At 36.5% G+C, this 27985-nt stretch overlaps 3 protein-coding genes and 1 long non-coding RNA gene across 4 annotated transcripts; all 4 read left to right on the forward strand.

The window, feature by feature from the left end:
• Window positions 197-3087, forward strand: LOC109949835. Its single transcript, XR_002272145.1, has 2 exons — window positions 197-439; window positions 2676-3087. It is a non-coding gene; the product is annotated as an uncharacterized LOC109949835 (long non-coding RNA).
• LOC18773729 (diaminopimelate epimerase, chloroplastic) lies at window positions 4838-8221 on the forward strand. The gene is made up of 9 exons (XM_007205345.2): window positions 4838-5193; window positions 5341-5508; window positions 5698-5768; window positions 5940-5997; window positions 6232-6411; window positions 6751-6835; window positions 7247-7306; window positions 7404-7477; window positions 7859-8221. The coding sequence occupies exons 1-9, from the start codon at window positions 4915-4917 to the stop codon at window positions 7973-7975; spliced, it is 1092 nt and encodes a 363-aa protein (XP_007205407.1). The 5' UTR covers window positions 4838-4914; the 3' UTR covers window positions 7976-8221.
• LOC18772390 (kinesin-like protein KIN-5B) lies at window positions 9402-16394 on the forward strand. The gene is made up of 24 exons (XM_007208053.2): window positions 9402-9630; window positions 9882-10070; window positions 10738-10867; window positions 10963-11118; window positions 11209-11546; window positions 11628-11766; window positions 12032-12129; window positions 12234-12390; window positions 12484-12553; window positions 12652-12728; window positions 12889-12942; window positions 13015-13095; window positions 13179-13290; window positions 13381-13467; window positions 13754-13929; window positions 14022-14183; window positions 14265-14372; window positions 14459-14617; window positions 14695-14778; window positions 14901-15106; window positions 15331-15432; window positions 15528-15637; window positions 15729-15880; window positions 15993-16394. Exons 2-24 carry the CDS (start codon window positions 9904-9906, stop codon window positions 16173-16175), a joined length of 3108 nt encoding a protein of 1035 aa, XP_007208115.1. The 5' UTR covers window positions 9402-9630; window positions 9882-9903; the 3' UTR covers window positions 16176-16394.
• Window positions 17372-18120, forward strand: LOC18774998 (zinc finger protein ZAT11). The gene has a single exon (XM_007206624.2). The coding sequence runs from the start codon at window positions 17458-17460 to the stop codon at window positions 18010-18012; it is 555 nt and encodes a 184-aa protein (XP_007206686.1). The 5' UTR covers window positions 17372-17457; the 3' UTR covers window positions 18013-18120.

Raw genomic sequence — 27985 nt, forward strand, 5'->3', positions numbered from 1 at the left:
CAAATTCCATATATACTAAAATTCAATGCAACTAAACATTGTAGCTAAGCACAGTGAATTTATGAAAATACCTTTATTTTTAACTGTTCAGCCAGCTTTTTCTCTCCCTTTGCACAGTAAAATCACGGTTTTGCCCTTGGCTATTGTTTTGTGTTTTTCCCATTTTGCCCTCTCTTCCCTTCGGATGTAACTAGCGGCTGTTTAGGGTTGGGAGGCGTCTGGTTCGATTTCAACTGGCTGGTTGGAGAGCTACAGGGGTAAAGATGGGAGAGCTGGGTTGGTTCTTTGATGTCTACATCTGGAGGCTTCGATTGTTCTACACAGCCATCTACTCAGACCATCAGTTTGCGTTTTCATTGCTCTGATCTTCCAAGGTGCTCACTTTCCGACTCCCTTGGGTTCTATCAGGAAGGGGATTGAATCTCACAGATTAGTTCAGGTATTTCCATCGTTCTTATTATTAATTTTTTTAATCAATTGTCGATTCAATGACTTTGCTCTCCTGGAGAAATCTTAGAAATGGAAATCATTCCCAATTTATGTTTTGGTTGCCGATAAAACACTGGAAAGCAAAGACCAAGCGTGCTTTAAAATAAAAAAAAATTTCCTTTTTTTATCTACTTTTGGTTGATGTATCCTAAATATGGAGAAAAAAATTAATGATAAAACACAAGGAAAAAAGAAGTGAAGATTAATCAGGTTTCGACAAAATAGAAATTGGGAATGATTAACCAGCAACCATACTGATAAAGTGCCATCTTCCCTTCGATGTGTACTCTCTTAATGGTTCATGAAACTGTAGTGAAGTATCTGAAATTCAGTTTGGTTTAACGATATACCACTTTAAATTTCTCTATCTGATTAATATCATAGTTTGAGATATGCAATAGATTTCTTAGGTTTTGACTTCTGATCTCTTTGCACGATGTGATTGTTAGTTATAGTGTTAGATATGGAATTGATTTTTAGGTTCTGACTTCTGATAGCATTACAGTATTACTATAGGCATCTATAGTATGGAATTGATATCTTCTTGGTTGAATTACTTGCAATTTACTCATGAAATTTGAAGTGTTGTATACTAATGATTGATTTGATTGGAAGCTACAGATTTTGAAATGAGGTATTTCTTCCTTAAAAATGTTTATCAATTATGTTGTTTGATAATTAAAAAAATGAGTTTTCTAACCCTAAACCCTCTAATATTTGAGTATGTTGTTGAATCTTTTGGGTGTTTTGTTGAGATTCATTTTAGGGTAGAGTTTTTTGTAATTTAACGATAACCATAGAAATATTACGGAGTACCTTGGTTTTATTCTATTTTGAGCTTATAAGAGCTGCATATTTGACTTTTGGAATGAGAATTGATTTGAAGAACAAATTTTTTTCAGTTTCAAACCTTATAATCCTGTTTCTATGTTTCCTGTTTGTATTATCTGTTACTGCTCCTTTATCATGTTTTATGGAATATATACATCTACCTTGATTTCCTCTTTCACCTTGATGCAAAATCGAGGTGACAGGGTGTTAAAAGGTTCTTAAGGGAAAGGCCTTCCATGGTTGAAGAAGGGCAATGGATATACCATACACCTACCTAAATGAGGTCGGTTTCTTGACTTGCTGCTTACCAATTGGTTTGGTAGATTGGCAGGTGTTGTTTGTGTGTATCATTGTGGTTGTGTGTTTTTGTGTGTTTGTTTGACTTATGTCTGAAATATATATATATATATATATATATATATTCAGCTTTTACTTTGTGGTTTTCAAATGCCTCGAAGCCATTCTTTTTAGCTTTAAAATTTTTATTTTCAGTTTATTCTTTTGCTTAATTTTTTGTCTTTGGTTTTTTTAACGGTTTGCTGAAAAACTATGTAAGAGAGTTGAATTTTGCACAGATTTAAATATCTGGGGAATCTTGCATAAGTTCATTTACTCATGTTTATTCTTTTGTCTTCCTCATTTAACATTGTTATGCAAGAGAGTGAATTTAACAAGATATCATTTCTATGTCCTCCTGTTTGCGTTGCTATTTATTATACAGGATATCAATTTATTTTCTTTCCTCAGTTTCTTCTCTGTCCTCTTCTTTGCTTTTTATTTGCTTAATCGTTTGCTTTATCACATAACCATTAGGAAAATGTCTTCATTCTCATCTTGACAATAATAACTAATGTTAACACACGTATTATCTAAACAATTAATATATCCTAAAATTATCAGTTGCAAAATAATGCATACATTGTATGAAATCTTTCTTCTGAACAAAAGCAACGTAGAGATTTTCTTAATTTGATTTTGCTTTTTCCATTTGCCTTCATTTGGAATGGATGAAGATGTACAAGATTGCATTCATTTTTCATAGTGAATTGTATTATTTTATTATGCAGAATATTGTTTCAAATGCATGTTCACCCTTAAATCCATATTATCTTTGTGGTTTTCATTAAATTACTACGTTTCTTTGGGCACTTTTCTGTCTCTGTGATTCTTATTCTTCATTGTCAAGTAAACATTTTATGTATGATTATCTTGGTAGTGACCTATTGTTTCTTCGTTTAGCATTTTGAACTATTTGAAAATTTTAACTATATTTATATGAAGATGCTGATACTTCCTTACAATCATGTGACATATCAATAATAGTCTTTAATTTTCTGAGATTGATTCAATGGCAGCAAAGGAAGATTGATGTAACAATTAGCAGGGAGTTGCTATAGGATTCTATGCAATGAAGTGTTTCCACTACTTCAACAACAAAATAAATGAGGTGGGAACGAAGATTGCTACAGAATTGAAAGAACAGAGGACATCTGATTATTCAGGAGCTGAATATGGTCATTAAGTCTTCATGCTCAACAAAATCACCCCACTCTTTAAACCGGAATTTGTATGAAGAGAAGGTTTCAAATATGTTAAGAGATATGAGTACATGCTGTTTTGTGTAGTATCCTGGTATTTGTAGGTATTTTTAATGGCGATTTTATATGGTTAATTTTACTTAAAAATACAGGAATGGATCGACTGTGTAGCAAATGGAGATGCTAGCATGTTGAAAATAAAAATAGATGCGACAGAAAAATAGATGCAAAACCAAATGTTGATATATGCACTGTAGTAGAACATTTGCTTTACAATGGTCTGAAAATGCTTTTTATAAAAATAACAATAAAAGCTATAAAAGCACCACATTAAGAATTATAAACAAAACTAAAGGATTCTTAATGTACTTTATTGCACTTAAGTGAAACATAGAAAATGCCTCTACTTTATTTGACATAATATTTGTGACGAGACTTAAATTGATATAATAAAAAATTACTTTTCTGCATTATCACGCAATTATAATCCTCCTATTTTACGTTGTTAAAGCCTCTTTAGGCCCAAAATTGTGTTTATCATAGTGTTAAGGTAGCACACAATTGCATATAGTCCTCCTATTTTACATTGTTAAAGCCTCTTTAGACCCAAAATTGTGTGTTATCATAGTGTTAAGGTACCAAATCATGAAATTGTTCCTTTAATCCTCTAGCAATTTCTTATTAATTGTTTTATTGTTAAACGTGGCTTCTTATATAGAAGCGAAGGGATTTTCCTCAAATACCACATATTTCCCAAACCCGTCTTCTTCAAGTCAACTATGCTAAAACATTGCAATCAGTTCCTAGAATCACACTCCCAAATTTTATTTCCCCTACCAAAACAAAAATTATCAAATTCAAATCCCCAGTCCCATTAACCGTATAAGAACGAATTTGAATTAAAATCATGTAGTAAAAGAACGAACATATCTTTAAACAGAATTACCCAAATAGTAGCATATCATCTTTACCAAAACGGAGCTATCCTAAACCCTGTAACAAAAGAACCAGCATATCCAAATACTGATTTTCAGAGTTTACCAACTAATTTTTAATAACCAAACAGAAAACCTTATCAAAAGCAATCATATAGTATTTTAATAACTAAATTGTTTAACCTGATTTCATCAAAATAATAACACAATCAAATCAACCTGTCAATAACTTTGGAATTTTATCTCAACAGATTCAATTGCCTCTCACCTCTCTGACGTATAAGCAATCACTAAAGCAAAGAAGCGAAGATAACTTTCAGGTTAATGTTTCTTCATTTTGATTTATTGACTTCTTTTTTTTCTTTTGTGTTGCCTCAAAATTCCTTCACAAAATTCGACTTGGCTATACTACTACGTGTTTTCTGCTCTCTTTCCTTCTGTTTTTTCCCCCTCAGGCTTCCATGAAATTTTGATTGTTTTAGGAGATCTTGGGTACGAAATCCAAATACGAGAAGCGGTCATTCGGCCAAATTGTTTAACGATTCTTCGCTTTAAAAGTGTAATTCATGATTGCCTCTCTATTCCTTATACTCACTATTTTTTTGGTACTGATTTCTTTATTTTTGTAATGTTTGTTCGCTCATCATTTCTACATTTTCATGTTTGTATATTTATTTTCTTCCACAACTTTATACACATTTGATGTAATTTCATAACCCGCAGCATTGCGGGTCCTTTTGCTAGTCAATTCTAATTGTCAAGTAAAATTGTGCATAAATGAAAGGATTAGTTTCACGAACACGTTAAAAAGTTTTGACCCTTTCAATTAGAATTTTCATATATTCACAAGTTGTAAAAGTATTTTTAAATATCCTATCATTTATATAAATAAATATATATAAAAATTGTAAGTGAGTTCAAAGAAAATATCAAATCCTAATTAGCTTGTCTTAAATTAAATTCAAAGAAACTTGACCCCAAAAAATTAAATTAAATTCAAAGAAAATGTCTATTTTACCACCTTATTTATAACTAACGGCACATATTGGAGCTAGGACAAATAAGAAGTAAAACAACAAATCAGCTGCGGAGGAAACTCTGTTACTATTAGCGTCAAAGTCATGGCCATAGCCGCCGCCATCTCACTGCCTCTAACGTCCCCAGCTCGCCGCTCTCTCGCCTCCTTCACCTCTCTTCGATCTTCTTCTCCAATTCTGAAACTCAACTCTGTGAGGGGAAGTGTCTCTTTGAGAACTGCTTGTCTTCGCGTCTCGGCGGCCTCGTCTTCGATGAGCGTCGAAGCCGTCGAGAAAGCCTCGCCGGCTTCTTTTCTGGACCGGAGAGAGACCGGGTTCCTTCACTTCGTCAAGTACCACGGCCTCGGCAACGACTTCATTTTGGTAATTTTATATCTCTGAATGAAAATGTGTGAAAATTTTGCAAATTTTGAAATTTGATGAGGAACGAAAAGGTTAGGGTTAGGTGTGCTCGATTCTCTATTTTGAGTTTTGGTTTTTTTATTGATTATTTGATTTTGCGAGTGATAGGTTGATAATAGGGATTCTTCGGAGCCTAAGATCACTCCAGAGCAAGCAGCGAAGCTCTGTGATCGGAACTTCGGGATTGGCGCTGACGGAGTGATCTTCGCGCTGCCGGGCATCAATGGCACCGATTATACCATGAGGATTTACAATTCTGATGGGAGCGAGCCCGAGGTGACTCACATTTTCCCAAATATTGACTTTACTTGATACTTTGATTATTTATGATGCAGATATGTTGCATTTACTAATTTGATTATTTATGATGCAGATATGTGGCATTTACTAATTATATGTGTGCAAGTTTATATGAGTTATGTTTTTCGAATTTCTGAAAGTTTGATGTTCAATTTTATCGTGTAGATGTGTGGTAATGGAGTCCGATGCTTTGCCAGATTCATTGCGGAGCTTGAGAATTTGCACGGGAAGCAACGGTATGGATGTGAGCTAATGTTATAGTTTTGTTTTTATCTAACAATGCTTGCTAATGTACTGCATTGTTTCCTTTAGTGTCTGTTTGCATTTTGAGAAGGGAAATATAATCTGTTTCAGACTAATATGTGTGTCTATTTTCTAACAATGACCTTATGTGTATACCATTGCAGCTTTACGGTGCATACCGGTGCTGGTCTAATTGTTCCAGAAATTCAAGATGATGGGAAGGTACGTTCTTGTTTACTCTATGTATCAATACCTTCTTGTTTATTTTATGTGTTAGTTTCAGTAGAGCATTTCAGGTTGAGATACTTTAAACACATCAAACATTTGATAATGGCAAAGCATGTAGCTTTGAAAATATTATAAGAAGGCCCACTGCTACTCTGCATGCCTCAGTCATGCTTTAAGTATGTAGATGGTCATCTTCAATTTAGCGGACATTGACTTTCTGAATTGCAGGTTAAAGTTGATATGGGGGAACCAATTCTAAAAGCAACAGATGTACCTACAGGACTACCTGCAAACAAGAATCAATCTGTTGTTAAGTCGGATCTTGATGTAGATGGAGTAACCTGGAATGTAACATGTGTTAGCATGGGAAATCCTCATTGTGTAACTTTTGGTACAAAAGGAGGCCAGGTAACTATTTTCTGGATTAACTTGGGACACATTAACTACTAATAGGGGTCTGTTGGAGTTTTCTTTTAATTGTCTTCTTTCTGATACTTCTCTTTTCTCTTAAATGAATGACCTAGTTTGGACGTAAATAATTTAGCAGAAGCAATGATACTCATCTGATGATTCATTAATAGTTGCCCTGTGGCCTTTAGTATATCACATCATTTTCAAATGGTTGAAAGTTTTCTTGAATATCCCCAACTTCCCCTCTTTCTACTTGCATGATCTTTTGAAGTAGGACTTCTAGCAAAATCAATCATTGCTGACCGTCGCTTCTTGCTTTTGGTTGGAATGGAACAGAATTTGCAGGTCGATGAATTGAAGTTGGCTGAAATTGGTCCAAAATTTGAAAACCATGTGGTGTTTCCTGCACGAACTAACACAGGTTAGAATATATTTTTCTGTGGGCATGCTTTTGTTATTGAAGTCAAGTAGAGTTTAGTCTTGGTATATTGTTAGATGCTATCATGCTACAAATCGTTTTTTTTTTTTTTGGTGTTGTCATGCTAGTCAAACAGCTAGTCAACACATGTATGCTCTGATATGGCCTCAAGTGCAAAAAGAATTTATGCCCTGCCCTATCCTCATATGGTTGTGTGTCTTACTTAGCAGCTTGAAACACAGTTACAAGATCATATAAAGATCATGCTATATATTTTAGTGCGAGTTAAATATTTATTTTCAATCAAACTTCTTTGGTCCTTCGGTTTTGTCTTGTGAGCTTTTAATTCTTAATATGTCATTATTCTTAAGTATGTTTCTGTATTCACGAATCTCATTTGATTGTGACTGGCAGAATTTGTACAAGTTTTCACTCCTTCACACCTCAAGATGCGTGTTTGGGAGCGTGGTGCAGGTTAGTTCTATTGCAACCAAAAGAAAAACTTATTTGTATTGTGATCTGATATCAAATCCCTCTTTTCTAGTGGGAAATTAATTACTTTTCATTGTAGGAGCAACACTGGCTTGCGGAACTGGTGCTTGTGCTGTAGTTGTTGCAGCAGTTCTTGAGGGTCGAGCTGAGCGGGTAAGTATTGGCATGCTATTTGCTGAATATTGTAAAAAAGTTAACATAACAGGTCTAAATATTTCTCACGGAAATGAAATTGTGCCATTTTGCTCTATCAGTTTTAACGTTCAATTTTAAGAAGAGTAAAGTCATATCATATATACAAAAATGATGATTCTAGTTATCTTAAAAGTTCAGTTTTACTTTATTATCTCCTATCAGAAAAAATAGGTTAACTTTAATGTCACAAGATTCCAACTTTTGACTGTTGCTTCATTATTGGATGATGGATTTCTGCTGTTAAATGCTGGCCCCAGATTAACCTCATGTTTACTGTAGTTTCTTTTACTCTCTTTCCTCGTTGCTCATCTTTTTTCATGCTTATCTTATTGGACACAGAATTGCACGGTCGATTTACCAGGAGGGCCATTGCAGATTGAGTGGAGAGAGGAGGACAACCATATATACATGACAGGCCCGGCTGAAGTAGTTTTTTATGGATCTGTGCCCCTATGATTAATTTCGACAAAATTGCATCTGCATGAGGATAGGTTTTGTTATTTAAATTCACCTGAAGAATTGCAAGTCGAGCTGTAACTTGTGCAGATATAGAAAAACATCTTCTGCATTTCTCTCTAAGCTTTTATGGAAGTCGAATTCCTCAAAGAATTGATGTGCTTGGCTTGCCAACACCCTCTTTCCCCTGTTCTAATATGCTATTGCATCATAGCAGTCATCCTATGCACAGTTTGAGCTTCCGCACGATTAATTTGTTTGACTGTGACGAGTTTATACTATTAAGGTAGCAACATGCGGTGTTATGGTCATATCGAAAAAATTTATCCTCTTGCAGAAGACATGGATCGATCATTAGTTGCAGTAAGAGTAATCATAATGGGAGCCAAATGGCCATCTTTAACATTTGATTTGTAAATGATGTTAAGAGACAGTCGTACTCCACTTTACCCTATCTCCTTCACGAGGCGCTCCACCAATTCTCCTTTGTCTCCTCGTAAGCTTTACCAAGCACACGCCCTTTAATCATAGTTTGATGTTGAAGCCGAGTTCAAGGAGATAAGCCTGGCAGCTTTTGTCATGATGGTGAGCTTTTGAAATCTTTGCTTCAACATAAATCAGCTTTGATTTGAAACTTTGGAAATGTTGTAAATATTGCTTTATCTTGGGCCGAGCACACGAACCGTACATTAGACTTACTAGTAATCTAAACAAATCAATGGCGGATTATCATTCTCGTGCCCACATGTGTAATAGAAACAATCTCCTTTTAATACATTTTCTCTTCTCCATTTTGGAAAAGAAAAACCGATTGTTTGCCTCTAAGTTGGGGATAATTTATTTCTGACCTATTTTTTAAATTAAAACAATTTTTAACTCTTCCATTCTTTGTTACAACAATTATGTTTGTCACACACACACCATCATGAAGTTCGAATCTGAGACCACTAGTCTACAAGTTAATGTCATTTTTTATTGAACTAGACCTCGTTGGCTTAATTCCATTTTTCTTTATTAATAGAAAATGAGAAATTTGATTGAGACGTGTTTCAATGTTAAGAAGAAAAATGGAATTAGTGGTGTTTCTCATTTTCTTAAAATTTGGAAAACTCATTGTGATTCAATGTGAATAAGATTTTATAGCTCAATCTATTTTTTTTTCTTTTTTAAAGAAATCAAAATGTAATTCGATTTAGAGTTAAAATCATCAATGCTTAGCAGTTTATGAAGGAAGGAAGTTATATTAAATGCTATCATTTTCTGTACCCAAAAAAAAAAAAAATGCTATAATTTTCAAATTTACCAAGCGCGACTCAGGCTACGCGCCTCATTTGAATTTTCACGACCGACCCCACCACATTTGAAAAACGCATAGATTTCTGTCTGGCCCCAACGGCCACTTCCCTCCCTATACAAAAACCCACGGTAGCCGTTGGAGAATCAGACCACCACTTTCTTCCTCATTTCAAAATCACGATTCGATCTTTCCGTAGAACCCTAAAAAAACAACCTTTATTTCGCTGAAAGAGGAAGACGAAAGAAAGCTTTCTTTTTCCTTGCTCTCATTTCAATTATCGAACCCTACTTCTCTGGTTGTGAATTAAAGGCAGATACATCCTTAATTGGCTTCATCAGGCGATACATAAATCACAGAGGTATTTTCTTATCTTCTTCAGGTCCCAAATCACTGGTAAAACTAATGTACGGATTTCATTACCAAAGATGCATGTTAGGGTTTTTCTGGTTATGGTGATTAGGGTCCTTTTCTGGGTGTAAATTGAGTTAATTGATCGGCACGAAATGTTTCGACATTGTTGGTCAGGGCTTTAGGGGTTTGTCATTCTATGGTTGATATGATTTATAATATACATGGTGATGAACATGAACTGTGTTGACGTTTGCTTAGGTTTGAAAGAGAGAAAAAAGTGATGTCAGTCACCCCCGATCAGTCTAAGAAAGTTGGGGTGGGGGTGTCACCGTCCCCATCTCCTTTCCTTACACCTCGTCCCGAAAGGCGGCGCAGAACACTTGAGTGGAATCCAAATCGTCAGGACAAGGATAAAGAGGTTAATGTGCAAGTTCTGCTTAGATGCAGGTGAGTTTTATTTGATCTTCCTCATTTGTTAAATTAAATCAAATAAAGTTTTGCTGGTCTGTGGATTTTTGTGGCCTTCTCAGTTTATGCTTCAATTTCTGACTTGAAATCTCAATCATTTGGTGAGTTTCATTGTGATGTTAGTTAGTCCTCACCCAAATATGGCTATCCCTACTTAATGTTGCCAACATTATGGGTGAACTGTATGGGCTGGGATTTGGATGAGAATCATAGTGAAGTTTACTTTGTTCGGCATTGAATTTGAGATATTGAACAAGCATTAGATTATACTTATGCCAGCTGCTTATCTATAGGTTGCCTAAAATATTTTCAACTTGCTGCTTTCCCAACTTCTTTGTACTTGCACTTATGACTGTAGAAAATTATTCTACTCCTCGTTTAATTGTTGACAAAATTTTCAACAGCTGGACCGTAGAAATGTTTGTTTACACAGTCTTCATGTCATTGAAGTTGTGTAGCTTCTTCGAATTGTGTTTTATTTTTTGACATGGATTTGTAGTGTAACATTATTATGCCAGATGGATTTGTCGTTTGCTTAATTTTAATTCAAAAAATTTATCTAAAGTTCTAAACTTCTGTGTGTAAGATCATTCTTGTGTACATCTGATGAGTTATCCCATTGGTTTATTGTTGATATTGATTTCAGGCCTCTAAGTGATGATGAGCAAAGGTTGAACATCCAGAAGGTGATATCCTGTAATGAACACAAAAGAGAAGTCACTGTTTTGCAAAGTCTAAATAACAAGCAAGTCGATAGAGTTTTCACTTTTGACAGGGTATGCTTCAATCTCCGTTCTGATAATATTACTTCATAATACAATCTTATGATGATCAACACGTCAAAGTTATCTTATTTATTTTATTTTGCTAGGTTTTTGGGCCAAAATCACAGCAAAAATCAATATATGACCAAGCAATTTCCCCAATAGTTAACGAAGTTCTCGACGGATTCAACTGCACTGTCTTTGCATATGGGCAGACAGGCACTGGTAAAACTTATACAATGGAAGGTGGGATGAGAAATAAGGTACAGATTGATCATCTAGTCATCCACTTGCTTTGACTGGCAATTTAAAATATCTTCTCTCCTCACATTGTACACAAACGTTTCTTGTAGAGTGGCAATTTACCTGCTGAGGCTGGTGTTATTCCACGGGCTGTTCGACACATTTTTGAGACACTTGAAGCGCAAAATGCTGACTATAGTGTGAAAGTAACGTTCTTAGAAATATATAATGAAGAAATAACTGATTTACTAGCGCCTGATGATAATCCAAGAACTGCAGAAGACAGGCAAAGGAAATCTATTTCCTTGATGGAGGATGGAAAGGGTTGTGTGATAGTAAGAGGCCTTGAAGAAGAAGCTGTGTATAATGTAAATGAAATTTATAGTGTCTTGGAAAGAGGGTCTGCCAAAAGGCGTACAGCAGACACTCTGTTGAACAAGCGCAGCAGGTATTTTTTCCTCAGTTACTAACAATATGTTGACTCTAGAGGACCATTTATCAATTTTTGTCCCTTTTTTCTTGTTTGCAGTCGCTCTCATTCTGTCTTTTCCATTACTGTCCATATAAAAGAAGCAACAGTTGGTGATGAGGAGCTAATAAAATGTGGCAAAATTAATCTTGTCGATCTGGCAGGATCAGAAAACATATCTCGTTCAGGTGCACGAGAGGTATTATTATAAATCTTCTTATCTTAAGCTTGCTGTCTGGGCAAACATGATCTTGTTAGTCATTGAAATTGCAGCCATAATTGTGTTTATAAAATTTAGGCTCTTCATGTTGTTCTAGTTATGGCCAGTAGTACAATGGTTGATCTAGTTTACATTTCAAAGAAATAACAGCCCGTACTTGGCTTCTAAATGAGTTTAACAGTTTCCTAACTTCAAAACTGGACTGTATATCAGAGATTTTTGAAACTTGTGTTTAAAACTGTAGGGACGTGCAAGAGAAGCGGGGGAGATAAATAAGAGCTTGCTCACACTGGGCCGTGTCATAAATGCACTAGTGGAACATTCCACTCACATACCTTACAGGTACATACTGATATATAATGTCTCTTTGTTACAATATTTGGCGGTTCACTATCTTCCTTTCTATTTTCTGTATGTTTATTCAACTGTGCCGACTCTATCTGCAGGGACAGTAAGCTTACAAGACTTTTAAGAGATTCTTTGGGAGGCAAAACAAAAACCTGCATCATTGCCACAATTTCTCCAACTGCTCAGTGCATGGAAGAAACCCTAAGCACACTGGATTATGCCTGTCGTGCCAAGAACATTAAAAACAAACCTGAGGTTTGTTTGGATTATTATTTTTACCTCCTTTTTTATTTCTCCGAATGTATTTTGTTAGGATGAGGACGATGTTGATGAAGCTTATTCTTGCAGGCAAACCAGAAAATGTCGAAGGCTGTGCTGCTCAGGGATTTGTATTCAGAGATTGAGAGAATGAAAGAAGGTTGGATGGCACACTTGGATTGGTGTTTAATTTTATTTTAATCTGTTTAATTTGGATTGCTGTTTAATATTCTTTAATCTGTTTAAAAACGAATGCAGAGGTTCGGGCAGCACGGGAAAAGAATGGTGTTTATATTCCGCGTGAAAGATTTGTCCAGGAGGAAGCTGAAAAAAAGGTAAATATTGCTTGCCAGCTTTATTGTTTTAGCATGACTATGTTAAACTATGAGGACCTCAAACTAGGTGAACGCAAATAGATAATAAATTTTGCCTCTTTTATGCTCTTGTATTTGTACTGATGTAGCTTAATCTGTTTAAAACCTGGAAACCCTGCAGGCCAGGATTGAGAAAATAGAGCAATTGGAAAATGATCTCAACCTCACAGAAAAGGTACATTTTCTTGCTCATTGGTTAATATCTCTGCTATGATATTCATGTCATCAAACTCACTTCTTCTTGCAGCAAGCGGAGAGTTTTCGTGAGCTCTATCTCAGCGAACAAGAACAGAAACTGGATTTACAAAGTGAGCTGAAGGCGTGCAAGGTATGCGTGGACTTAGCATTATTGCCGTAGTCTTTTCAGTGTATGCATGCATCTTATTAGGAATTCAATTTTGTCTTTCTCAGATAAGTCTGGAAACTAGTAACAAGGCACTGCTTGATCTTCAAGAGAAATACCAGGTAGCAATCACAACCCTGAAAGAGAAGGAGCTTATTATCTCCAAAATGCTATTCTCAGGTAAGACAGACAATTGAGATATTGTTGAGAAAATTTTCTCTCTTTTTCTTCATAGTTTTGGTGACAAATGTCTGTGTGCTCATATAACAGAAAATCTTTTAATTGGACGTGCAAAGGAGTTACGAACTGATTTGCAGAATGCATCAGAGGAAATGAATTCCCTATATGAAAAATTAGGTAAGATAAATTAACTTCAGTATGCAAGCTCATAAGCATCCCTCATACAGAAAAGTATTGTGTCCTGCATATTTAGTAATTGGTAAAAAAATTAACGGTTATTATTCTATTATTTGTTTACATCTTCTGGCTTGACGTTAAGACAAGAAAGCTAAAGCTTCCTTTCAAATAGGCAAGGAGAAATATAGAAAAGAATAACAGACAACAAAAGATGATGAAGATGAAGGGAAAAGGAAAGTGTTTAGACCTTGGCATTATCATATCTAGTGCTTTTTGCTCTCTGCAGATCAGAAAGACAGAATGGAAGCTGAAAATCAGAGCTTGGTTTTAACATTTGGTTCTCAGCTTGATCGGGGTTTGAAAGATCTGCATAAGACCATCCTAGGGTCTGTTTCTCAACAGCAGAACCAACTAAGATGCATGGAGGAACATGTTCACACATACCTTGCGAGTAAATGTGATGTAAGGGAGATTTTGTTATGTCATGCAATATGCTATGCTTATTGCCTTGGTTTTACTGGTTATTTGTTTGTTAACGCTATTATTATTAACAGGCAGCACAGGTACTGGATTCAAAGATTAAGAAGATAACAGAGACATACAGTTCTGGAGTATCAGCCTTGAAGGAGCTAGCCAACATGCTGAAAACGAAGGCATCATCTGACCTGGAGCAGATAAATGCTAGGGTGTTATCACAGACAGTGGCCGTTGAGAAGGTAATGGTCTCAATTTCCCTTACCATTCATAGAATGCCCTCGATTTAATAGCTGACTGTTGTACAATGTTTGTCTTTGTAGTTTCTTGTAACTGCAGTTATGGAAGCCAATGAGGTCATCCAAGATATCCAGCACTCTCTTGATGAGCAGAAACAGCTGTTGGCTTTCTCCACTCGACAACAAGAGGAGGTAGGTTTGTAGTTTTTATTTTTCATACTTGTTATAATGTGCACTTGAAAAGATTTAAGATTCTTAATATTTGAGTACAACTTCAGGGGTTGCAACGAAGTTTGATTTCCACACAAGTAATTTCAAAGGCCACTGGGAACTTTTTTGATGACCTTCGTGACCGTGCTTTGACAGTCATGAGAAGTCTTGAAGAAAGCCAAATCCAACGAGTCCACCAATTAGTGAATTTTGAGAAGATGTTTAAGGTAAGTGCACCCTACAGGTGAATTTCAGAACTAGGTATACTAAATGCTGATGAGCTTTCGTTCCCTTAAAAAAACAGGAAGAAGCTGCTAAAGAGGAAAAACAGGCTATGGAAAAAATTGCAGTAATATTAGCAACTTTGACATCTAAGAAAGCTTCAATTGTAAGTATTTTCTCTTCTTTCTTTTTTTTCTTTTTTTTTGTTTTGTTTTTTTTTTGTTTATCACTTGAATTAGAATAGTTTGTCGGTATTGTTTAACTGACATTTAGAAAAATAAATATTAGGTGTCAAAGGCATCAACCAACATCCAGGACACAAGTAAACAAGAAAATACCAGGTTGCAAAAGGAGATGTTTGACATGCAACAATTGGCAACGGATGCTGGGAAGGAGTTGAGCGAATATTTTGGAAAGGTGGAAAGTAACTTCATGACAGACACATTCTCAGCAGCTGAGTCTCATGCAATCATGGAAAACTGCCTCCAAGAGTGGTAAGTTTATTCATTTTCTTCTCAAATTTTATTTATTTAATCTTTGAAAAGGATCAATATAAACACAGGAATACACATAAACCTGAATTAAATCTAGAGAAGATGCACTTATATCCTCGATTTGTATAAGAAAAGATAGTGCCACAGTATTCTAGTATTGCAGCTGCAGTGGGCTTGTCTCTTGTCAATATGTCTCTTCATATAACGTTTTACTTCATATGCAGCTCAGAGAGAGTGGGCGATTCTAGGAAACAGTGGGAAAAGGCCCAGTCAGCCATAAACACTCTTAATCAGAACAGTGTTGCAAAGATTGAATCTACTGTGAAGTGAGTTTCCATTCCTTGACTAATCAAAACGTCTAGTCTTAGTTTGTTCTACCCTTCTAATGCTCTATTGAAATTTCCTTTCCTTGCTTCAACAGGGAAAATATATCTGCAAACCATTCTGCACATGAAGAGTTTGTTTCCACATCTTCCCGTGTGGATGCAGATTTCAATGCCATAGCCTCTGACACGTCGTCATGCGTTAATGGTAATTTGAATTTACTTGTGCAATGAAGTAATTCACTCCTATATGATAATCCATTCTTCTAATGCCTAACTGGTGATTTAAAAACATGCAGCTTCACTAATGCTGGACCACGAAAAGACAAAGGAAATAGACTCCATGGCAACCTTGTGCTTGGATCAACTCAAATCAGTGCAAGACAAGCATGGTGAAGGTGTATCAACTATACGAAATGAAGCAGAAAAGCGCCTTGTAAAAGATTATCTGGTATGTTGCCTTCTGAGATGGAAATATGGAAAATATTATGTTCTTTATAGTATAGGGTCAACTTCATTGCATAAAGCCTAATATCATTGCTGTTTGGTATGGTGATGAACAGGTTGATAAGCATAGTGGTGGAACTAAGAAACGAGTTATAACTGTCCCCAGCGTGGAATCTATTGAGGAGATGAGAAGCTCCATTGAAGTCACAGAAGACTGTATTTCTGACAACAAATCGAAACGGAGCCAAATGGAAATCAAGACCCCAGGTCCTAGAACTCCTTTTGCAGATGTCAACTGATGTTGCATGATGCTCCATTTCAAAATTTCAAAGCATGCTCATCAACTGATGAGCTATGAACACTACTAGTCCATCTATTTTCTAAGATTGGAAAGTCCGATGATGCGCAATGGAAATGTCTACTGTTCCCTCATTTGCTTCTCAGAAGGTGAGAATAATATTGTAATATTTTGTAGTTGCCAACTTGCCATAAATGAAAACAATTACAAGTTTCTCCAACTCCTCTCTACAATTGTCTACAACGCCTCTAAATGATCAAATTACGAATGTTGAAAAACACCTGAAAGACGAAAGCTGCTCAAATTATGCTTGGGAAGAAGTTCTTCAGTGTGTCCCCACACGTTGAGGCATGTAAGTTCCTTGAATGTTTCTCCAACTCCCCTCTACAATTGTCTCCAACGCCTCTAACTGATCAAATTAAGAACGTTGAAAAACACCAGAAAGATGAAAGCTGCTCAAATTATGCTTGGGAAGAAGTTCTTCAGTGTGTCCCCACACGTTGAGGCATGTTCCTTGCATTTGCTGCTCATAGATAGGTTAGTGGTGCCGTTGGGTGTGAAATCATACTCTGGCATGAAATTCTTTTAAATAAAGACTTTGAAGAAAATCATAGTGGAAGTGGTTTGAAGAATGAAAACAACTTGATTCTTTGAATTATTCTAGAGGACAGCCCACAAAGCACAAATGTGAGAACTTTAGGTGCACCAGTAATTCAGTTACCGACTATTTTCTTCGACTTTGTTTGGCAAGACTGGACTATTCATCATCCTTCATGCTGAAGACATTTAGGTGATTCTGTGTGCTTTCCAACAAAAGTGCTTTTTTCTGACTTCAATGTCTGAACAATCTGAAATACCTTGGAAGCTGCAAAGCAGATTCCTTTTTGCAGCTTCCTTCAAACTTCATAGTTCATGGACATTAGCCCTCCACTGATGACTCGCTGCAACAGCTTTACAACTGGTCTTATAACCAAAGACTGGTCAACGCTCATCACGTGTTCGTATATCTAAATCCACTTCGTTTTATTCCTTGCAAAAGGAATGGTCTCCAAGTCAAAGAAAAAAAAAATGGGTCAAACCCTTGAGTACCCAAAAAGCCAATGAAACGCACTACACTCTTGGGTTTCCTTAACGCGGATTAGAGGGCAATCCGGTCATTTCCCAACTCACTCCAAACCCCTATAAATAACAACACAACTGAAGCCTTCTTCCATATCTAAAACTACACTTTGTTTTTGGTTTGTGAGACATTTGACCAGCTTGTACGTTGCTTTTGCTTAGCCATGAAGAGAATGAGAGAAGATGAAGTAGGGTTAGGGATGAAGGGTTTGGACATGGAAAAGTTCCTCATGCTAGTCTCATGTGACATGGAGACCAAGTTCAGAAAGTGTTCATCTCCAAACGATGTGTTTGAGTGCAAAACTTGCAACCGAAAATTCCCATCGTTCCAAGCTCTTGGTGGCCACAGAGCAAGCCACAATAGGCCGAGAACATCAATGGATCATGATCAACAAAGTGAGACCAGAAAACGAAGCAATTTGATGGCAACGAAGAACAAGCCGAAAGCGCACGAGTGCTCCATTTGTGGCCTAGAGTTTGGCATGGGACAGGCTTTGGGTGGCCATATGAGGAGGCACAGAGCTTCCAACATGAACCTGGGATTTTCTTCTAAAGTTCCTGATGAGGTTGTTGTCGCTTCGAAGATTCCGGTGCTGAGAAGGTCGAGTAGCAAGAGGATTATGTGCTTGGAGATGGACTTGAACTTGACGCCATTGGAGAATGACTTGAAGTTATTGTTCGGGGCGATGGCTCCAAAAGTTGATGCTTTTGTTTCATAATTTTTTATGTACATGTCACACCATTGTATTCTTTTTATTATTCTTTCGTTAATTTATATAATGTACAATGTTATTAACTTAAATAATAGATACGATTCTTTTTAATTACTTATTGGGTTCTCATTGGTGATATCGTTCGATGGAGAATTGTATGGAATAAGAAAGGTTCGCTTATGTTGTGCGGAGAAAACTAGTGTTGATCAAAGCAAAAACCACATTCTTTCTTAGCTAGTTTTAATTAATAAATTAATAAATTCTGTTAAAAGAAACTAAAAAATGGGCAACTTGTTCTTCCAACAGCTTGAAAAAGTTTTTTTCAAAGGAAATTTAGGGTAGGAATATGGAACATTTATGCAACTATGTACTTTGGTTAAATTGGACTAGTACTTGGTCTATTTGGGAGTACTTTTGGAATGACTAAAAGCGCTTATGACAGTGTTTGGCAAAGAAGTTTAGAAGTGCTTTTGAGTTATAGAAGCGCTTTCTAGAGAAGACCCTACCATGTGCTTCTTTAGGAAGCACTCCCAAATGCTTTTCCAAGAAACATTTCGATTTTTTATGAAAATTTTAACATTTTTATAATAAAAGCGCTTTTGTTAGAAACGGTTATAAGCATAAATACTTTCTAAAGAAGCAGTCCCAAACGAGCCCTAAATCACATCCAATTGTACAAAGATAGAATTAGATTACTTTGAAACCAAAGAAAAAAGAAGTGGAATAGTTTTTAAGAATATGTCTGACAAGGAAGGTTAACTAGTTATGTGAACTAAGATATATTATTGCGTGTATTAAGTTATAGCGACAAAAAACTCGCTACTTTAATGATTTAGAACAATTGCTCTCTCCTGGAAAGTTCCTCAAATGGATTGAAATGTGAAATATAAGGTCCCTATCAACTGTTTTATTTCTTCTTCTTTTCTTTATCATTTAATCATTATCATTTAATGAACCTTTGGTAGTTTGCTAGCAGTTTGTGTGTTTGACTCCTCTAGATGTTTCGAGGTTATCATTATTGAAAGTACAGTATTTGAAAAAATAAAGAAAAAAGTGTGAATATTTGACTCTGTATGTGGGCCAAGTCCATGTTTGAAAAGTTGGTCTAAAAAGAGAGGTACGAGATCCATGAAGCATTCGTGTGCCTTCCACGAAATGCCAAACTTACCTCATATATGGGCTTTCCTTCCACCTTCCTCCTACAGTGACAGTCCTACGCGTACCCTCTTAACAATCTAAAACAACATTCTTTCACATGGGCTAAGTTATCTAGAAACAAGATCTCTGTTTCGTAGTCCTCTAAAATTCTTTATCATACATAATTAATAATATTCTAGAATGGTCCTAAAATTATATAGAAATTCTTCTATGCGGATGTTCGGACGTTATTATTATACGAATGCTATGTATCTTCTATTATTCCTCCCTACTTTTCTCTTCGTTTACAATAGCATAACTTATAGACATCCGAATGAGAGAATAACTATAAAACTATATGAATCTTAACATAACGTATGATTTAAATTTACAATCTTGTAACATAAGTATTTATCTAGGGAGGAACAAATTAGAGCAATTCTGAAATATAACGTATGGTTTAAATTTACAGTCTCATAATTATAAGCATTTATCTGGGACAGAACATTCTTGTATGCATTAGATTTGGATTTGATTTAGAAGATTTTCCACCTTAATTAAGGAGAATCTTAAGTGCAAGATTATTCTTTGCCTTCTGAAGATGACACATTTGGCCAGCTCTGAAGAAAAAGCAAAGTGAATTAATGCACTGAAAAGCCAATGCTTGCCTTTGATTGAATTGAAAGTAAAAGATGTCTTTTCAAATCCTTGTCACAGAGTCTGAAACAGCCAAACTGAATGAACCTTATTTACCTTGTTAATGGAGCATACGAGTTTCTAGGGCTGAACAAGGACACCACCATCATTCACTGGCTAAATTGGGAGAGGGAGAAGAAAGCTGTACGTGTGCCCTATCTTTAATCTTTTTCCCAGCCACATCATATCACCCTTTCACATTTATATCCGTCGGTCCAATTTGCTATAAGTTACTGGGTACGTGATTTGAGCTGCCCAAGTGATGTTGCATGCATTGGTGCACTACTATAACGACTCTTACTTTTTCCATTTGCTTTATTTATATATGTACTAATAGTAGTAACAACATTGAGTGATGTTGCATGCATTGGTGCACTACTATTACGACTCTTACTTTTTCCATTTGCTTTATTTATGTATGTACTCATAGTAGTAACAACATTGAGTGTGCAACGGAGAAAATTTCGGGTGAAATCGGTTGTATATAACTTTATGTGCATTTTTATTATTATAATTATAGAAGTAAAAAAGAGACATAGGAACATAGGTATATACAATCAACAACATTAAAATTCTCGCCTCTTTCTGGTTTCTATTTGCTTTCAATTTGTGAAGCAGACTCATTATCCTCAAATTATTGCCCTGAGTTTAATTAAAATGTAATTGAGCTTAAAGGATCTCCCATTTGCATAATTATCTCTTGGGATTAGTATTAGAACACTCATTATCCAATCCACTTGGTAGTTAGATATTAGGACCATCTACTCATAATACAAATATGTCTAGAAACTTATCATAATAATCAATCATCATGAGATCATGATCGACTGGTGTTCTAATGCACCTTTTTCAAATGGAGAAGAGAGGCAAATCCCACTTACCCATTTGTTTACGAACTTAACAATTCGTTACTTTTTATTTTCTTCCAGCTTTTCCATAAACTAATCCACTTACAACTTTGTGAGTCTAAAGCGATGGAACACTTTGCATGCTTTGCAATTCATATGAAGGAAAGATTTGAAGATGGAATTGATAACCCATTTTTTATTTTTTATTTTTTTTTAATAATAAAGTTGGTCCATGAGAGCCTCCAAACGTTTGTATATTAAAATAAAAAATAAACCTCTAAAATTGCTTCATTACCTATAAGGAGATACTCATTCTTCCTGTGAATCACAGTTTAACACATATACAAAAATAATTCATTAAAAACACAACAACAAAAAACTTATGCACATATGTTACATTATTATTAGCAGAAATATATGAAGTGTTTTCCTTCACAAAATGACACAAAGTTGTAACATCTAAAAAGTATCATCTTCACAATTAAACAGTGTTTCTGAGCTTAAACAAAACATTAGTGTAATTATTGTGGGTCGGAATTAACAATATTCATTACTAGCTCGATAGCTTCCCAAAGTTATCAAATCACGACAATGAGTTGTGGGGCACATGACAGGGACTTGGCCTCAGTCTCTGGTTCATCATTGGATCGACGCTTATGATAGTTTGAAATGGACTATTATTACTATAATTTTAAATTGTTATTATAATTTTGATTCAAACTTCATATATTTCAAGGCTTTTTACTTTTTCATATATGTGCTTTCAATGAAAATGACTGAATTTTTTTCAAAAACAAGTTGAGAGGTCACACACACCTATTTTTTTTTCTTTTCACGTGTATATATTGTATATATTAGAAATGTTGCTCTATTTATATTACTTTTATTTTTCAGATTTTTAAATTATCGATCATCTCTTTAATACAGATAAATCCCACATACGTTACGTTTGTTGCACTCCTAACTGTTGGCGTGACTTGTGGATATTGACTTACTTTCCTTACACACCAAGAATTCCTATTATAATTGTAATTGATTTACTTTAATTCCTGATTTCCTACTGTAAATAGATTTAGGAATTTATTATTTACTTGCCCATTCAGGTTTCGTTGTATTATAAATATGACCTCCTACAAGGAGAAGAATACACAGAAAATTCCCACAAACAAATATTCTCTCATAGTTTTCATATTTTAGCATGGTATCAGAGCGGCGATCTTGGAATTGCTGACTCTAGTTTCAAAACTCCGCCGCCGTTATGAGGGTTGATGATTTTTTCAACCCTCATGGAGGTAGCACCACCGACTCCTTCTCTCATTCTCAACCAACCATCGTTGAGTTGAGTGCCCAGATGGCTCCGCCCCTACAGATGCAGACTTTGACCCCGAACCCGATCCAGAATCAGGATCCTTTTTTGACGACCCCGACCCCGACCCCGACCCCGACTATGACGACGACGACCCCGACCCCGACTCCGAAGACGACCCCGACCCGCACTCCGATGATGACCCCAACCCCGAATTTGTCTATGATTCAGACCCCGATCCAGAATCAGGATCTTCTTTTGACGACCCCGACCCCGACCCCGACTATGACGATGACGACCCTGACCCCGACTCCGAAGACGACCACGACCCCTACTTCGATGATGACCCCAACCTCGAATTTGTTTATGATTCAGACCCCGATTCCGATTTCGACTCCGACTCCGGCCCCGACTCATGCTCAGATTCCGATCCAAATTCCTACTCAACCTGTATCCTATGCTTCTTCCGCTGCATAGCTTATGACTTCTAGACTAACGACCCCGACACATGGACTAAATTGCGCATATTGTGGTGATCCGAGACACACTTGTGAGACTTGTTTTACATCGCATGGCTACCCCGATTGGTGGGCTACTCTTACAGATCGAGGACAATGCAATATGACCAGTAATGGTACTGGTTATGGATTCTATACTTCCGATAAGATTGATTCCAAGAGCTGGATAATTGATTCTGGTGCAACTGATCATATGACGTTTGATCCTAATGATTTTCTGAATACTACACAACCTCGACGAACCTGTATTGCAAATGCCAATGGTGTTACTTATCCTGTGACAGGGGCTGGCACTGTTGCACTCTCATCCTCTCTCACACTGTCTAATACTTTACTTGTTCCATCTTTATCCACTAAATTGTTGTCAGTTAGTCAGCTTACTGAACAATTGAATTGTTGTGTACTCATTTACCCGAGTTTTTGTTTGCTTCAGGATATTCACACTAAGGAGATTCTTGGTCGTGGTACTAAGAGAGGGGGGCTATATTATGTCGATGACTTCAGTCCCGGCGTGGCTAACAGTGTGACACATTCCTTTGATAGCAAACAAAAGCAAATTTGGTTGTGGCATCGTCGATTGGGACATCCGTCTTTTAGTTATATGAAGCATCTTATACCAGATTTATTCTCAGGTTTCAAAGACTCCGACTTCACATGTGATACTTGTATTTTGGCCAAGAGTCACCGTGTGCCCTACCCGTTGAGTACGAACAAGTGTACTACTCCATTTACATTAATTCACTCTGATGTCTGGGGACCTTCGCCTATCACTGCTCCTTCTGGTGTTCGATGGTTTGTCACATTCATCGATGATTGTACACGGATGACATGGCTTTATTTGCTGAAGAATAAAAACGAGGTGTTTTCCCGTTTTCAGTCCTTCCACAAACAGATGAAAACTCAATTTAATGCTCAAATCCAGATTCTTCGCTCCGACAATGGTGGAGAATTTGTCAATCATGACTTTCAGACTTACTTCCAACAACATGGAATTATCCATGAGACGACTTGTCCTCAGACACCGCAACAAAATGGTGTTGCTGAACGAAAGAATCGACATCTTCTTGAAACCGCCCGAGCACTTCTGATTGGCGCTCATGTTCCTCGCCATCACTGGGATGATGCTATTGTCACTGCAGTTCACCTGATCAACCGCATGCCTTCTGGTGTATTGACCTTTAAAACTCCTTTACAGGTGCTTGCGCAACACAGACATCTACCCTCTGTTTTGGTACTCACACCCCGAATCTTTGGATGCGTGGCTTTCGTTCATCTCCACAAAAATCAACGTAGCAAACTTGATCCCTGTGCGCTTCGTTGTGTTTTTGTGGGTTATGTCACTCATCAGAAAGGTTACCGCTGTTATCACCCTCCTACCCAACGAACCTATGTCACTTTGGATGTGACTTTTCTGGAATCTGAGCTGTTCTTTCATGACCCATCATCCAATTCTGCGCTTCAGGGGGAGATACGAAGTGAAGAACAGAATTTGAGCAACTTGGCAAACAAAGAAATTCTCCCATGTACAGAAATGATTGATCATCCCGAGTCTGGAGCACGAGATTACTCTCTGTTGAAAAGTGACCAATCGCCCATTCATAGCGATCAATTGCCTGACCCACCTGATCCATGCGAAGATATTTCTGATCTGAGTCCCACACCTACAGACAATACAGAACAACAAGATGAAGACCCCCCTTCTAACTCAACAGTACCAACAGACCAATCTCCTGAGAATATCCTTGAGGTAACTACTCCTACTAGACTTGTGCATTTAGATGATAAAACTATTGGATATCAATTACCTTTCAGGCAAAATCGTGGTAAGCCACCAAACCGTTATTCACCGGATATTGGCAAGACATCCAAGTATCCAATTGCAAATCATGTATCCACTGAGAAGCTGTCTGAACCACTCAAGGCTTTTGTGCATCAGTTGTCTGCTATCCATATTCCAACCAAGGTCTCTGAAGCATTGAAAGATCCTAAGTGGGTCCAAGCTATAAAAGAGGAGATGAAAGCTCTTGAGAAAAATCAGACTTGGACATTAGAGACTATACCACGAGGAAAAAAGACTATCGGATGTAGGTGGGTGTTTACTATAAAACACAATGCAGATGGATCTATTGAGCGATACAAGGCAAGACTTGTGGCAAAAGGGTACACACAGACCTATGGTATAGACTATGAAGAAACTTTTGCACCAGTTGCAAAGTTAAACACCGTCAGAGTCTTATTGTCCCTTGCAGCTAATTTGGATTGGCCACTACACCAGTTTGATGTAAAGAATGCTTTTCTACATGGTGAACTCACAGAGGAGGTGTACATGGATATTCCTCCTGGATATAATACTACTCAGACTGGAACAGTTTGCAGGTTACGAAAAGCATTGTATGGATTGAAACAGTCACCACGTGCATGGTTTGGACGGTTCACCATGGCAATGAAGAACAATGGTTTCAAACAGTGCAACTCAGATCATACTCTGTTCTTGAAACATAAAAAAGGGAAGGTAACAGCATTAATAATCTATGTTGATGATATGATTATTACTGGGAATGATAAACAGGAAATATCACAGCTACAAGACTATCTGGCTACGGAGTTTGAGATGAAGGATCTAGGTGGACTCAAGTATTTCTTGGGAATTGAGGTGGCTCGATCGCAGCAAGGCATATTTCTCTCTCAAAGGAAATATGTCTTAGACTTGTTGACAGACACAGGAATGCTAGATTGTAAACCTGCGGACACTCCTATTGTTCAGAATCATCATCTTGGAGAATATCCGGATCAAGTTCCAACTAACAAAGAAAGATACCAAAGGTTAGTGGGAAGATTGATCTATTTGTCACATACTCGACCAGACATTGCTTATGCGGTGAGCGTTGTCAGTCAATTTATGCACTCTCCAAGTGAAGACCACATGAATGCAGTTCTTCGGATACTTAGATATTTGAAGTCTGCACCTGGAAAAGGACTTATGTTCTCAAAGCATGGTCATCTAAATATTGATGGTTATTCAGATGCAGATTGGGCAGGTAATGTAACAGATAGAAAATCCACATCGGGTTACTTCACATTCGTGGGAGGTAATTTGGTGACATGGAGGAGCAAGAAACAAAATGTAGTAGCTTTATCCAGTGCAGAAGCCGAGTTCAGAGGCATGACTAAAGGGATTTGTGAACTTCTTTGGTTAAGAAAGTTGCTTATTGAACTCGGGTATAAACCTACATCCACAATGAATCTCTTTTGTGACAACAAGGCTGCTATAGCCATTGCACAGAATCCGGTTCAGCATGATCGTACTAAACATGTTGAGGTAGATCGACACTTCATCAAACAGAAGCTTGAGGCTAAAGTGTTTCAGTTTCCTTTTGTGAAATCCGAGGATCAATTGGCGGATATTTTGACAAAAGCGATTTCCAGTAAAGCATTCCACAATTCACTGGATCAGTTGGGCATTGGCGACATCTATGCACCAACGTGAGGGGGAGTGTTGGCGTGACTTGTGGATATTGACTTACTTTCCTTACACACCAAGAATTCCTATTATAATTGTAATTGATTTACTTTAATTCCTGATTTCCTACTGTAAATAGATTTAGGAATTTATTATTTACTTGCCCATTCAGGTTTCGTTGTATTATAAATATGACCTCCTACAAGGAGAAGAATACACAGAAAATTCCCACAAACAAATATTCTCTCATAGTTTTCATATTTTAGCACTAACTACTAATGTCAAAGGCTGCGGTTGATTAGACCACAGTGGAGATGCATAATGCATTGCTGGAATGAATGTGAAAAGTGCATAAACTACGTTTTGACTAGAATTACACGGATCTAATGGTATATATTTTGCAGCAAATGGATGCAGAACCAACTTGAACTAGATATATAGCAAAAGTCAACCCATTGGATAAGACCAACCAGATGATGCTTTCTGACTTATGATGAGTTGTTTCTTCTCTTCTCTTCTTAATTGATCATATGTGGAGTTGAAAATTCGTACGACCCTGTTCATTTTTTTGACAAATATTATTGAGAATTATTCTTCATGACCGGAATCTTTGATTTTGATCACGTGAGCCACCTTTGATTGCAATTCCTACACCACACATGAGCTTATAAGGTCCATTTCTTGAGTTTTAAATGTGATTGTTGACAAACTAAAAGATGTTATGTTTTAATCTGAATCGTACATTCGAACAAACATTTATTATCTATTCAATAATTTAGATTCTTTTGACGAAAGACTTGTGAGAATATATATTTTGGATGAGTGGAGGAGAATTGCTCTAATACATATTTTCGATGTTATGTTTCACTAATTTATTGATGCATAGCAAGATTTCATTATTACCAATTGCTCATTTGGTCAGCCATGACCTCAGAGCAGTCTAATTTTAAGAATATTAATAAATGTAGCTGTTCTTTTCCAACATCTGAAGTTTCTCTCAACCCAAAATCATTGGAGAGACCCTTTGATTAAGAAATGTAGGAAGTTTCTAGTATGTGTTTAATTGAGAGTTGTTCATTGGTCGATTAAAATATGAAGTGAATAGTTTAATTAATCTCTATTCTAAAAGAATGATTAAAATTAACCCCCAAAAAAACCAACACAAAAGAAAGACAATTAAAGAAGAAGATCTGTGTTGATGCAAAGAGACAAGCACAAATTAACGTCATTGCTTAGCTAGTTAATTAAAATTAATAGAAGCTAGTAAAGTGTGATTAGCACAATGCCACAGAAAGTTATAGAAAATTCTTAATGATTGTAAGAACATTGAACATACGAAGCAATGAATAATTTGTTTAATTCACAATCTTTGCTAATGCGGTAGCTGTTGGGAGGAGAGTTTCGAAGAAAACTAGTGTTCCATTTCAGCTTACAAACCATGTGACAATGACTCTTAATTATGCATTAGATTAATAATAATTAACCACGATTAGAAGAAGCCATGCTTAAACTATATTAATCGTCTGATAAACTTTTTGGGACTTCACGTCTCTTATGGAGTCATTTAAATCTGAAGTGGGAGGATTAACTATTAATATTGTTGCTTAATCATATGATCAAAATTAAAGCGATCAATGTGTTTTCAACAACGCGGTTTAAAGTTGTTGGTCGGTGATATGCGACTCCACACTCTTATAGATCCAATGGTAGTGGCCATTTATGCTATGCTTAAAGTCAAAGTCGGAATACCAACTAGCATTGAGTTTAATAATGATTGAAGGAGGTCTCAAATTCGAGTCACATAATGATTGCGTCGATGAGTTATCCCATTATAATAAACTTTGTCAATTTCGTATTATTTTTTCCCTCATCCATTTAACATCATCCTTTCCTTCGTAACCAACAAAAATTCATTTACTCTATACCTACGTTCAGGGACGGATCCACAGAGGAGCAAGGGTGGTCAATTGACCCCTGCAACTCCAGAATCCGCCACTAGAGGAAGAAAAATTGA

The sequence above is a fragment of the Prunus persica genome, chromosome G6, assembly GCF_000346465.2.
Source record: "Prunus persica cultivar Lovell chromosome G6, Prunus_persica_NCBIv2, whole genome shotgun sequence".
Classification (NCBI taxonomy): domain Eukaryota; kingdom Viridiplantae; phylum Streptophyta; class Magnoliopsida; order Rosales; family Rosaceae; genus Prunus; species Prunus persica.

Coding starts and splice junctions, on each gene's coding strand:
- LOC18773729 (XM_007205345.2), top strand. CDS start 4,915: ATGGCCATAGCCGCCGCCATCTCACTGCCTCTAACGTCCCCAGCTCGC. Junction 5,769..5,939: donor AATTTGCACGGGAAGCAACG/GTATGGATGTGA, acceptor ATACCATTGCAG/CTTTACGGTGCATACCGGTG. Junction 7,478..7,858: donor TTGAGGGTCGAGCTGAGCGG/GTAAGTATTGGC, acceptor TATTGGACACAG/AATTGCACGGTCGATTTACC.
- LOC18772390 (XM_007208053.2), top strand. CDS start 9,904: ATGTCAGTCACCCCCGATCAGTCTAAGAAAGTTGGGGTGGGGGTGTCA. Junction 14,373..14,458: donor CCACTCGACAACAAGAGGAG/GTAGGTTTGTAG, acceptor GTACAACTTCAG/GGGTTGCAACGAAGTTTGAT. Junction 15,107..15,330: donor GAAAACTGCCTCCAAGAGTG/GTAAGTTTATTC, acceptor CTTCATATGCAG/CTCAGAGAGAGTGGGCGATT.
- LOC18774998 (XM_007206624.2), top strand. CDS start 17,458: ATGAAGAGAATGAGAGAAGATGAAGTAGGGTTAGGGATGAAGGGTTTG.